Source organism: Brachyhypopomus gauderio, chromosome 3, assembly GCF_052324685.1.
Source record: "Brachyhypopomus gauderio isolate BG-103 chromosome 3, BGAUD_0.2, whole genome shotgun sequence".
NCBI lineage: Eukaryota > Metazoa > Chordata > Actinopteri > Gymnotiformes > Hypopomidae > Brachyhypopomus > Brachyhypopomus gauderio.
In genome coordinates this window covers 23,713,299-23,725,896 of record NC_135213.1, presented here as the reverse complement: position 1 = coordinate 23,725,896, position 12,598 = coordinate 23,713,299, and the positions used below count along the sequence as shown (strand labels likewise).

Genomic DNA, 12,598 nt, shown 5'->3' with positions numbered 1-12,598 from the left:
ATCAGCAAAACAAAGTTTCTGGGGGGTATAGATTATAGATATTCTGACCTGGTCAACTCACCCTGAAGCTCTGGTCAAAAGAGCTCAGCAGCACATGCACTTCCCGAGACAAATGAGAAGAGCACACACCCCCCTCCAATTCTCACCACTTTTTACAGAAGCGCCATAGAGAGCATACTGACCAGCTGCATCTCTGTCTGGACAGGAACCTGCAACAGGGTACTAAGGATAGTGAAGAGAAAACCATTGGGACTTCACTTCCCCCTATACTGTTCTAGCTGCAATGGGTGGACCAATGTCATATTATACCATATGGATTAAGAATGAGGTGTCACTTAATATCATATGGAAGTCAAGGAAGGTGACGGAATACTATTGGCAATATAGTGTATGTCGTAATACTTGTCGTTATGATTACTTTTCACTACTTGCACTACTGCTGCTTTTAATTCCGAACAATATGAGCCAAAGCAGTGAAATTTCATTTGAATGCACACCGTGAATTGTACATTTGAAAGACAATAAAGTCTGTTGATTTTAAAAGTAACTACGTAAGATTACAAGTTACTTTAGTAGTTACATTCAGCAGCAAAATTAATTTTTCCAATACTCACTACTAACATACTTTATTGGAAGTGCATTTTTAACAGTAACAATGTATCTCCTGACATTACGTTTGTGTCGCTGCGCTGTATTATTTGTAAATGTATTTGTAAATGTAATACAAGTATTCAGTCAGACAGCTACTTGTTGTGAAACGAAATACAATTACAATTTCAAGCATTTTAAAGTATTAAATATTAGCCAAAATTCCAGCACTTTTCAAACCTGGAACACAATGCAACATTAAAATTTGTCAGGTAAATAAATGTTCCTTCCCCTGTTTTTGAGGAGTATTTCTTTACACTATATCGTTACGGAGAACACTGCAAAGAATGACGTGTAAAACATGGTGTGCGGAGTCGAGTGCTACAGACAGACGCAAAAGTATAACTGAGCCAGAAGAACTCGTTATTATATTTCTCGTTACTGAAAAAAGTGGTAAGATTAGAGTAACGCGTTACTAAATACTGCGTTACTGACATCACTGCCCATACTATACTGTAACACTGCCTGCTCGTCTCTCTCATTAACCTTCAATAGACTCTTTCATCTGTATGACAGACCCACAGGGAACAGACACCACAGTAGCAGAGACTCAACAAGATGGCTCCTGATTACATAAATAATCACTGGGGTTAATTACCCAGAATGCTTTAAATTACTTCTGACTAAACAGCTATTTATGTTTTAGGAAGCACCAAGTCCTAGGGTCTTTTTACCACTCATATAGAGTTTTAGAGCAGTCATGTGATCAGCGTGCTGTGCTGCTTCAGATTTCCAGAGCTGGTCTGGACTGTGTCGGTCAAGCCCTGTGAACTGCCAGCTGACTGTAAATATGTCCTTCAGCATCTGTCCAGACTTCCCACACACATTCTATAATGTGTCGGAAATTACACCGCTTCCCATTCAGACGCTTCCGTCTAGACTGGTGCAATCTCGTTGGGTGATGATGTCACGGTCTCTGCATGGTCAATAACTATGGTGCGATTTTTGTTTCAATAGTTCCACAAAAGCAAAAGTAAATCCAAGAGCAGAAAGTATATGTTATGAATGCAAAACAGAAAAAAATATATCAAAAGTATATTTTTTAAATATAATTGGTTATTTGAAACTTATTTTCGTTTGCATTTTGACAAGTTTTTGGTTCCATTGTTTTTGTTTTTTTGGATTTTCCCAGTAAGGTCTTTTGCTTCTGGAATCTCTCTTTGCTTCTGCTTCATTTTTTGCTTCTGACTTTTGGAACACATTTCACGTGTGGGAGGGGCTTAGATGAAGGCGTTCCTCTGCAATCTCCATTGGTCACTGATTCCGGACTGACACAGAGCTCTGAGACCGCCTCTAGGACCAAGCCACGCCCACCCCACTAGCTTCCCAGCGTTTTCAAACATGGTGGAACGCGGGGGTTCTGTTTCACAGTAGCATGTAAACTGAGTTTTAGCATTAAAGTTTATACAAAGGTTTTAGTTAATTGCTAAATTGTCTGTAGATATTGCAAATGTACACTGTATAATAACTACATTAAGCATGCTCACCAGCGCGAGCTTTTTAAAATTTTAGTGAACTGAATGGAGAGAACATTGATGTGTGGAAGAAATATGAGTATTTGCAATATCTGGTATTGGGACAGGTGTAGGATATATAGTAAATTTACAAATATAGTAAAATCCATAATAGTAAAAAATACTATTATTTTTTTTTATGGATCTGGCTCCATAAAGGTGAAGTGTGCTAAATATTAAACGCCATGCTTAATGTAGTTATTATACAGTGTACATTTGCAATATCTACAGACCATTTAGCAATTAACTAAAACCTTTGTATAAACTTTAATGCTAAAACTCAGTTTACATGCTACTGTGAAACAGAACCCCCGCGTTCCACCATGTTTGAAAACGCTGGGAAGCTAGTGGGGTGGGCGTGGCTTGGTCCCAGAGGCGGTCTCAGAGCTCTGTGTCAGTCCGGAATCAGTGACCAATGGAGATTGCAGAGGAACGCCTTCATCTAAGCCCCTCCCACACGTGAAATGTGTTCCAAAAGTCAGAAGCAAAAAACGAAGCAGAAGCAAAGAGAGATTCCAGAAGCAAAAGACCTTACTGGGAAAATGCAAAAAAACAAAAACAATGGAACCAAAAACTTGTCAAAATGCAAACGAAAATAAGTTTCAAATAACCAATTATACTTAAAAAATATACTTTTGATATATTTTTTTTCTGTTTTGCATTCATAACATATACTTTCTGCTCTTGGATTTACTTTTGCTTTTGTGGAACTATTGAAACAAAAATCACTCCATAAATAACATTCACTTGCAGGGAAATACACACACACATCTTCACCCTAATGACCCAAGCTCACGAGCAGGTGGCAGTAGTTTTTTGCTCAGAGTTCCAGTTCCACTGAGGTGCATTCATGCTCCTACATACACAGCTATACACCCTCCTACAGACAGACACAGCGATACAGTTTCGTACACCACAAGAATCGCCACCTCCGTTTTGTGCATAAGCAGTGGATTGACAAGATGAGACAGGCCCAGTCGCTTCAGTGCTAAACCCAGTGTGCTTTACCAGAGGACACAGGCGCACAAGACCTGTGGCAGCGGCTTGACCACCATCAGCAGTGACCTCTTCCAAGTCTGTTACAAATATTAAAGAAAATTATGGTAAAGAGTGTTACTGCTTTTAAGAAAATCAACTCACACTGGTGCAGGTGTTAAAGCCATAAAAATATTTTCTTGACTAAATGTCCTTTATGCCTGAATGTACTGTAGATTTTGCTGTCAGCACATTTGTACAGAAGAGTACAGTACAAAACACTTCATGGTAGTCATGTCTGTTGTAGAAAGTAGTACAGATGAAATGTATGCAAGAAATTGATTATTTTTATAACATTTTTGTTGGCTAAAAAGGCTTAAGTATAGGTAGATCATATTGGAGTTTAAGTCATAGGTAGGTCATACTGGAGTATAGGGAAGTCTGAAGTATAGGACATACTAGAGTATGGGGCATCCTGCAGTATAAGTCATACTGGAGTTTAGATAAGGCTGAAATATAGGTTATGCAGAAATATAGGTCATGCTCGAGCATAGGTCATACTGGAGTATAGGTAAGGCTGGAGTATAGGCCTGTGTGTGTGTGTGTGTGTGTGTGTGTGTGTGTGTGTGTGTGTGTGTGTGTGTGTGTGTGTTTACTGCTGTTATTGGTGTCAGGTCATTGTGTGTGTGTTTAGTGATGTAACTGGCATTAGACATTTTTGAAGTACCATGCACACTTGGTGAGAAAAAAATAATTTGAACTGAACATAGTTAAATGCAAAAAAACAGACCTCTGACCAGAGCTGAATGAACACTTCTAACAACCACTTTACACCACCTTATGTGTATAAACAGAACCCTTTAGGGGGGTGTGTGTGTGTGTGTGTGTATGTGTGTTTTCAAGTGGTAAATGATTTTTATTATCACTTGGTAAATTTTGTGGGTGAAAAGGGATTACATGTTGAAATAGGTCACTTTATCAGATACACCTTGCTAGTATTGGGTTGGACCCCCTTTTGCCTTCAGAACTGCCTTAATCCTTCGTGACATTACACAACAAGGTACTGGAAACATTCCTCAGAGAGTCTGGTCCATATTGACATGATAGCATCACGCTTTTGCTGCAGATTTGTCAGCTGCACATCTATGATGCGAATCTCCCATTCCACCACATCCCAAAGGTGCTCTATTGGATTGAGATCTGGTGACTGTGGAGGCCATTCAAGTCCAGCGTTATCCTGCTGGAAGTAGCCATCAGAAGATGGGTACACTGTGGTCATAAAGGGATGGTCATGGTCAGCAACAATAAATACCCAGGTAGGCTGTGGCGTTGACACGATGCTCAATTGGTACTAATGGGCTCAAAGTGTGCCAGGAAAGTATCCCCCACACCATTGCACCACCACCAGCAGCCCGAAATGATGGATCCATGCTTTCATGTTGTTGACGCCAAATTCTGACCCTACTATCCGAATGTGACAGCAGAAATAGAGACTCATCAGACCAGGCAACGTTTTTCCAATCTTTTATTGTCCAATTTTAGTGAGCCTGTGCAAATTGTTTCCTGTTCTTAGCTCACAGGAGTGGCACCTGGTGTGGTCTTCGCTGCTGTAGCTCATCTGCCTCAATGTTTGACATGATGTGTGTTTAGAGATGCTCTTCTGCATGCCTTGGTTGTAATGACTGGTTATTTGAGTTACTGTTGTCGTTCTATCAGCTCGAACCAGTCTGGCCATTCTCCTCTGACATCAACAAGGCATTTGCGCCCACAGAACTGCTGCTCACTGGATATTTTCTCTTTTTCTGATCATTCTCTGTAAACCCTAGAGACGGTTGTGCGTGAAATCCCAGTAGATCAACAATTTCTGAAAATCTTAGACAACCATGTCACATTCAAACTTACTTAAATCACCTTTCTTCCCCATTTTGATGCTCAGTTTGAACTGCAGCAGAATGTCTTGGCCATGTCTACATGCCTAAATGCTGCCATGTGATTGGCTGATTCAACATGTAGTATGTATATGGTAAGTGTTGTATGTATATAGTAAGTATAGCATGTACAAACTGGATTCCAAAAAAGTTGGGACACTGAACAAATTGTGAATAAAAATGGAATGCAATGATGTGGAGAAGGCAAATTTCAATATTTTATTCATAATAGAACATAGATGACAGAGTAAATGTAACATTTTAAAGGATAAATATGTTGATTCAAAATTTCACAGTGTCAACAAATCCCAAAAAGTTGGAACAAGTAGCAATAAGTGGCTGGAAAATAGAAATTGAGCATAAAACGAAGAGCTGGAAGACCAATTAAGACTAATTAGGTCAATTGACAACATGATTGGGTATAAAAAGAGCTTCTCAGAGTGTCAGTGTCTCTCTGAAGCCAAGATGGTAATTATGGTAAGGATTACCAATTCCACCATTGTTGCGCAGAAAGATAGTGCAGCAGTACCAGAATGGTGTTACCCAGAGTACAATAGCAAAGACTTTTAAGTTATCATCATCAACTGTGCATAACATCATCAAAAGACTCAGAGAATCTGGAACAATCGCTGTGCTTAAGGGTCAAGGCTGTAAAACTCTACTGGATGCTCGTGAACTCCAGGCCCTTAAACATCACTGCACCTCAAACAGGAATGCCACTGTCAAGGAAATAACAGAATGGGCTCAGGAATACTTCAAGAAAGCATTGTCAGTGAACACAATCCACCGTGCCATCCGCCGTTGCCAGCTGAAACTCTACAGTGCAAAGAGGGCCAGGGGTCATTTAAAATGGAGTGGGGCAAAATGGAAGCCTGTTCTGTGGTCAGATGAGTCACGATTTGAAGTTCTTTATGGAACACTGGGACGCCATGTCATCCGGACCAGAGAGGACAAGGATAACCCAAGTTGTTATCAACGCTCCCTTCAGAAGCCTGCATCACTGATGGTATAGGGTTGCATGAGTGCTCGTGGCATGGGCAGCTTGCATGTGTGGAAAGGCACCATTAATGCAGAGAACTATGTTCAGGTTCTAGAACAACATATGCTCCCATCTAGACGTCATCTCTTTCAGGGAAGACTCTGCATTTTTCAACAAGATAATGCCAGACCACATCCTGCAGCAATCACAACATCATGGCTACGTAGGAGAAGGATACGGGTACTGAAATGTCCAGCCTGCAGTCCAGATCTTTCACCTATAGAGAACATTTGGTGCATCATAAAGTGGAAGGTGCGACAAAGACGGCCAAAGATGATTGACCAGTTAGAGGCCTGTATTAGACATGAATGGGAGAGCATTCCTATTTTTAAACGTGAGAAACTGGTCACCTCTGTCCCCAGACGTCTGTTGAATGTTGTAAGAAGAAGGGGGGATGCCACACAGTGGTAAAAATGGCCTTGTTCCAACTTTTTGGGGATTTTTTGACGCCATTAGATTTTTAAACATATTTTTCCCTTAAAATGATACATTTATTCACAATTTGTTCAGTGTCCCAACTTTTTTGGAATCCGGTTTGTACATAGTAAGTGTTTTATGTATAAAGTAAGTATGTATATGGTAAATGTAGAACGTATATGGTAAGTACAGTATGTATATAGTGAATATACATGGTACATGTAGAATGCATAAGTATGTACTGGTATATGGTACATCTACATGGTAAGTGTATACTCAGCCACATTACAGACAGACTGGCCTCAGCTGGACATATTCAGGACAAACACCAAAGATGGCGTCACTCCTGCGGCCAGCAGACGTGAGGGAGAATGTGTTCAAACAAATGTGAAGGAGAGTGTGTCCAAACACATGTTAAGAATGTGTCCAGACACATGTGAAGAGGAGACAGGGACAAGTAATGTTACAGGCAAGATGTTCTTGACCAAAGAGACGCACATACCTGCATACACCTGTTCTTAATCCTTCTCAGAGAAAGGTGAGATCTTTGGCTCAGGGACACAGGTTGGAAAGTTAGGTGTGTTACGAGATGCCTCACTCTGTTAAAGACTTACATTACATACATATGTTACATTTACTTACAATGTTCATGAGTGTGAGCACGTAGTTCTGCACATGTTCTTTGCCATGGAAACGCACCACCGAGTCATCCACGGCGAGCAGAACCTCGATGTTGTAGTTGTCTTTTTTAGCATGTCGGCGTTTGCGGTCAGACTCCATCAGCTTTTGTTCCATCACTCCCAAAGTGTCTGGAAGTTTAGCAACCCCAAAGTCTGCAACTGAAATCCAAAGACAGACAGTTCTTATGCTTACATCAACCACATCTCACACCCCATGACACAGCGGCTTTATTTTTGAAAACAAACCACTGAAGAAGATAGCTGTTTAAATCTTCAGAGACACAAATCCCACAACTTTAATCTTCCATCATCCCTAATCTATCAGCAGCCCTAATCTGTCAGGAAAGCAAACAGCCCTTACTTAATCACCAGGCCCAATAGCCATAATCTCCAACCAGTCCTAATCTCCCACCAACCCTAATCTATCAAATAGGCGTAATCTCCCATGTCCTATAACAATGACACATGATCTGCCACATCAGAATTCAGTTTAATCTCTATAGGAGTCAAATCAGTATTTGTCAAAAATGTTCACCTAGAAATATAAACCGATACACACGTTTTGTATCAGTTCCTGTTCTAGGAATAAGAACATTAGCATTTGGAGGGTAATTCTTTCTAACCCAGTCCCTGGACAATTTTTATGTGTGGTGGCGAGTAGACTGGCAGAGACTGAAGGAGGTATCCCTTGCTCTCTTCTAAAGTTTTAAGAGCAGCAGAGTGATTATATTCTTCACTCAGTGGTGACAGAGTTCTAAACACCACATGGACACGTGGATCAGTTGTGTAATCACAACGCTGACGGTTACAGCCTCTGAGGCCACACAGTATCTGTCTGCTCCAAGGTGGAACTGACATTCCTGCAGGACTGCAGGGCATTCTTAGCTCAGTACTGCAAACACAAGGCACTCCAATCAAAAAAAGAGAGTGAAGGAGAGAGAGAGGGAGAGAGAAACAGAGAGAAAGAGAGAGGGAGAGAAACTAAGAGAGAGAGGGAGAGAGGGAGAGAGTGAGATGGAGAGAGAGAGAGAGAGAGAGAGAGGGAGGGAAGGGAGAAAGGAGAGACACTGAGTTTTACATTACAGTGTTACGTACAATTAAAAATGACAGAATTATTGATTATTTAATTAACTTGTGATTGTCCAGTTTTGAAAGTTTTAAATATTTTATAAGTTTTTAAAAGTTTTAAAAAACTAGCATCATTATTTTTTTAATTACCCCATGTAAAGAGCTCAGTAACTGGACTGTATCTCAGACATCACAGCTCTCGTCCAGTGCCAAGACAGGAAAGTTTCGCAGCTGAACATCTAAATTCCCCTCGACCCTCGTCATTACGAAGCGCATTTAGAGGGACACATTTGCAATTCTTTTTTCTCAGGACAAATTAGTGCTGCAAAGTCCATCAAACATTCTTTGACAAACTCCCCATCAGAGAATGGCTTACAGTCTCTTGCAGTCTGGTCCAGACTGCTGTGTCTCTGGATGAGTTCAGCTCCAAAAAAAATCCTGTTGCCTTTGCAGTTTCGTCAATCTCCGGACACACGTGTCCACTCTGCATCAGTCTAGTTTGTGTATTTCTCTGTGTGTTTACTCTTGTAATGGCGATTCAAATTTTAATCCTTAAACACAGCTACATGTTCTGCACAAACGTTGTTTGACTTCAAATTTTGTTTGACAAAATTTGACTTCAGTAAATATATATTTAGAAATCCATGCCTTGTTTAAAACAGAATTCTGCTTCAGTCTTTTTCTTTTAAACATTGGCTGACATATTTAAGGGCTAAGCGCTAACTTCTTGAAAGATGTCCAACAAATTTGCTGACATATTTGAGTGTATAAGCACACGAACGAAAGTTGTTGAGCGGGGGGGCGAACGTAACACTCAAATGGGTGGTGAACGTAACACTCGTCTAAAAATAAATTCTCCGGTTTAAAATATAGTCTCCCGTTAAAAAATTTTTGGCATTTGGGTCCGTATCCAGTTAATCAGGAATGTGATTGGGTCCGGACAGGACGGCGTTCGGGTCCGGATCCGGACCGCGGTCCGCCATTTGGTGATACCTGCTCTAGAGCAACGGATTCACTAAAGGACCACTAGAGTGGAGCTGTGGAGTATGTTTTACTAAATTACATTTGATTTGTTTTTCTCTCATGTATAACCATAGATAATGTTTTCTAATTAAGATATAAGCCCAACCGTAGATTTGGTGGATCTACTACCCTCTGGAGTTCAGCTTCAACACACCTGGTTCTAATATTCAAAACCACCTGAAGGTCGTGATCATCTGGATGAGGTGTATTAGATTAGGCAGAGACCTGAACTCAGCTGGACACCACAGTTCCTGTGCACCATTTTAAATCAGCATATATAGAAACTCGTTATCATATATGATATTATACATGTTTTGCATATGGGAGGTCTAAGCCTGAAGACAAAAGAGGAGCTTTCACCTCACCCTTTGTGCATGCTTCCTGGTGCACTGGATGCTCAGAAACCCAATTCAGAAACCCAGACAAACCCAAAGAAGCCCAGTGGCCCAAAGCTGAACAAGCGATGAAGAGAGCACTGCTGCTTCAAAAGTATTTAAGAATGTGTGATGAAATACAATCTATTTATACCCCTCCATGTCCATGCTGAGTCCCCTCTGTGTCCACCATTTCAGTGGTTTGCATCATTGTGATTATGAATTGTGAATTAACCAAGCGGAAGTCCTGTGTGTGTCTTAAGAAGGCACCTGCAATGTTGTTTAGAAAGTTTGAGAAACAAATTCAACAAACAATCAGATCATCCAATAGGGAAATGGAAGCTCAGGAAAAGAAATGTCTCAGAGTAGAAGGTTAAGGAAACTGGTTATCCATTCAATGCAATCAGCTATCAACAGAAGATCTCCACCCATGCAGATACTGCCATGTTACGCTGTGGGGCCTGCTATTATAGGTCTGAGGAAGGAGTGAGACAGTCAAAAGCTTTTAACCCGTCACTCTAGGATAGAGTTAAGCTAGTGTTTCTAGGGTGTTAATGGTTTCTAAGGTCTTAAGGATCTCTAGGGTCTCCAGAGTATTAAGGGTTCGGGTTAGGGTTAAATACAGATGCTCTAGTGTGCCCTTCTGCTGTGACCGGTATGTAAATGAACTGGGAGAAAAAAGCTCGCTAGTAGCTGTTTGATCCTCTGCTACCTGCATGGTCAACAGGTCTATAATAGTGAGACAGGTGTGAATGGAGCAGTAGTAGTGTGATGGGATCAGTGCTGGGTACTGATTCAAATGCTCCCACAGAAACTGTACTGTAGAACGCCAGCTGTGGAACAGATGAACAGGGGGATTGTGATGCTGCATGTCCTGTTGTCTATAAAAACACTAAGAAACAAGACACTCAAGTGAAAAATACCCTGAAAAACTCAGGCCTTGGGAACTGACCTTGGGAAAAAATCCTCACACGTGACCTTGGGAACTGACATTAAACCTGCAAAGAGAAACCGATGCAAATGGTGCAGAGCCCAACAAGCTCAAATACAGCCCCTGACAGTAGATGCTCTTCTGCATTAAGAAATATATGGAACCTCTACAGTAAGCTCTGGACTGGAGAATTAAACACAAAGAGAACTTGTATTCCAAGTTGCATAACATTTACACTTTTAGGCAAATAAAGGTAGCAAACTTTTGCTTTGGGCTATAAATCATCAGTGAAATAGAGAGTGAAAGCTAGCTCATGCCTCCTTTATGAAGGTTAGCTCATCTACTAAGGCTAACTCCGTTATGAGGGCTAACTCCTTTGTGAGGGCTAACTCCTTTGTGAGGGCTAACTTGCTTTTGTCCTGCTTTCACTCTGCCATCACTCACCTTCATTATGGAGGTTCACCTGGTCGGATGATGAGTTTCTTCTAACAGCAGACCGGCGGTACACCACGTGAACTCGACCTTTGACCTCCGTCTTCTGTTGACCTTTTTCCAGAGGCTCGATGAAGAACTCCCCATTATCTGTGCGTATCAGTCCAGCCTGGAGGAAAACACTGAGACATCAGTCAAACACTCTACAGCAATACAAGCAGAACACCTCACACACAACAGTGAAAACCTGGAGAACACCTCATTCACAGCAGTGAGGCCACGGAGAACACCTCACTCACAGCAAAGAAGCCCTGGAGAACACTTCACTCATAGCAAAGAAGCCCTCCTGCATTGAGGTCCTTGTGAAGTATTTCAGATAGCCTGGAGAAAAACTCTTACATTGTAATTCAATCTGATTCCCCAGCCTTCTACTGATCTCAAACCACAATTATGAGTCAGAATTCAGAATTAAATTTAGTCCACTCTGAAAACTGGAGCATATAAAACTGTGTGTGTGTGTGTGTGTGTGTGTGTGTGTGTGTGTGTGTGTGTGTGTGTGTGTGTGTGTGTGTGTGCAGATTAGCCATTGCTATGTTGGCTTTGCCCAGCTTTGGTGAACTCAGTAACATTTTGAACTTATTAGTCAACATTTTCAAGTAACGATTTAGCAGAGTTCAGTTTGGTTTGTGACCAATCCCAATCTGTCCAAACTGACTGAATAAGATTTACTGGCTACAGAAGATTTAGTTAGACACTTTTGAAGGGGATGAGTGGCGGATGTATCCCACTCCTTTGGAAGGGCAGGACTCTATGACAGGGTTTGTATTTTAAAGAGAACAGCATGAACCCATTGCATATACATCATCCAACTTCAGGTTTGGTAAAGCCACACAATTCCCTTTTGTTCAAAATATCATCAAACCATCATTTAAGTCAGTAACGAATGCCAGAAAATGCATCCACAGACGGTTGGCAGGAACGTTACACGTATTTATAGTGATCCTGACACAAAAAAAGACTCAGTTCAGCCTCCCAGAGACACAAGTGGTGGAGAAAGGGCTGGCCTACGGAAGACCTCCACCAATGACAGTACCCCTGAGATAGCCCTATCAAATCACATAACGCAGAAGCGTACAGATGACCATCATCATCAACCTAGCGGACAATTTTGAGGTCTAAGGGTGTTTGGTCACCAGAGTCTCAGGAGTATGACCTAGAATAAGCTCAAGCAGCTGGGATCTTTGTGCATGAGGTGGATCTCCTAGAATGCACCCCTAAGTGACCTCAGAACTTGTTGGTTCCTTGGCTAGAGGTGAACCATCCAGGGGGTGTGGCTCACCAGACCAGCCACACCCTGGTCATAAGCACAGCTTGCTCAGGAAAATCTGCATACACTATATGTTAGTATGCTCAGATTTGCTCAAATTAATGAGTTTACAAGCATACATCATGTGTTCAGCTGATAGCATTATGATGTGGGATTGTAGAACTGTATGAGGGGAAGGAGATGTTACAACAGAAGGAAGAGGTGGGATTATATACTGTGTGTATATAAATGTATAGGTCTAT

The 12,598-nt window shown here is 41.3% G+C and overlaps 1 protein-coding gene across 5 annotated transcripts in view; it reads right to left on the bottom strand.

Annotated features, from left to right (window-relative positions):
- Positions 1-12,598, bottom strand: part of adamts14 (ADAM metallopeptidase with thrombospondin type 1 motif, 14) — a 78,185-nt gene that overhangs the window by 55,076 nt on the left and 10,511 nt on the right. For all 5 annotated transcript variants that reach the window (XR_013130086.1, XR_013130085.1, XM_077000548.1 and 2 more), the window contains exons 3-4: positions 11,042-11,198; positions 7,164-7,360 (exon numbers count right to left, since the gene is read on the bottom strand). Coding sequence is in view for 3 of the 5 variants with exons in the window: in XM_077000548.1 (XP_076856663.1) it covers positions 7,164-7,360; positions 11,042-11,198 (354 nt within the window). In the remaining 2 variants the exon portion in view is untranslated. The remainder of the gene's footprint in view (positions 1-7,163; positions 7,361-11,041; positions 11,199-12,598) is intronic.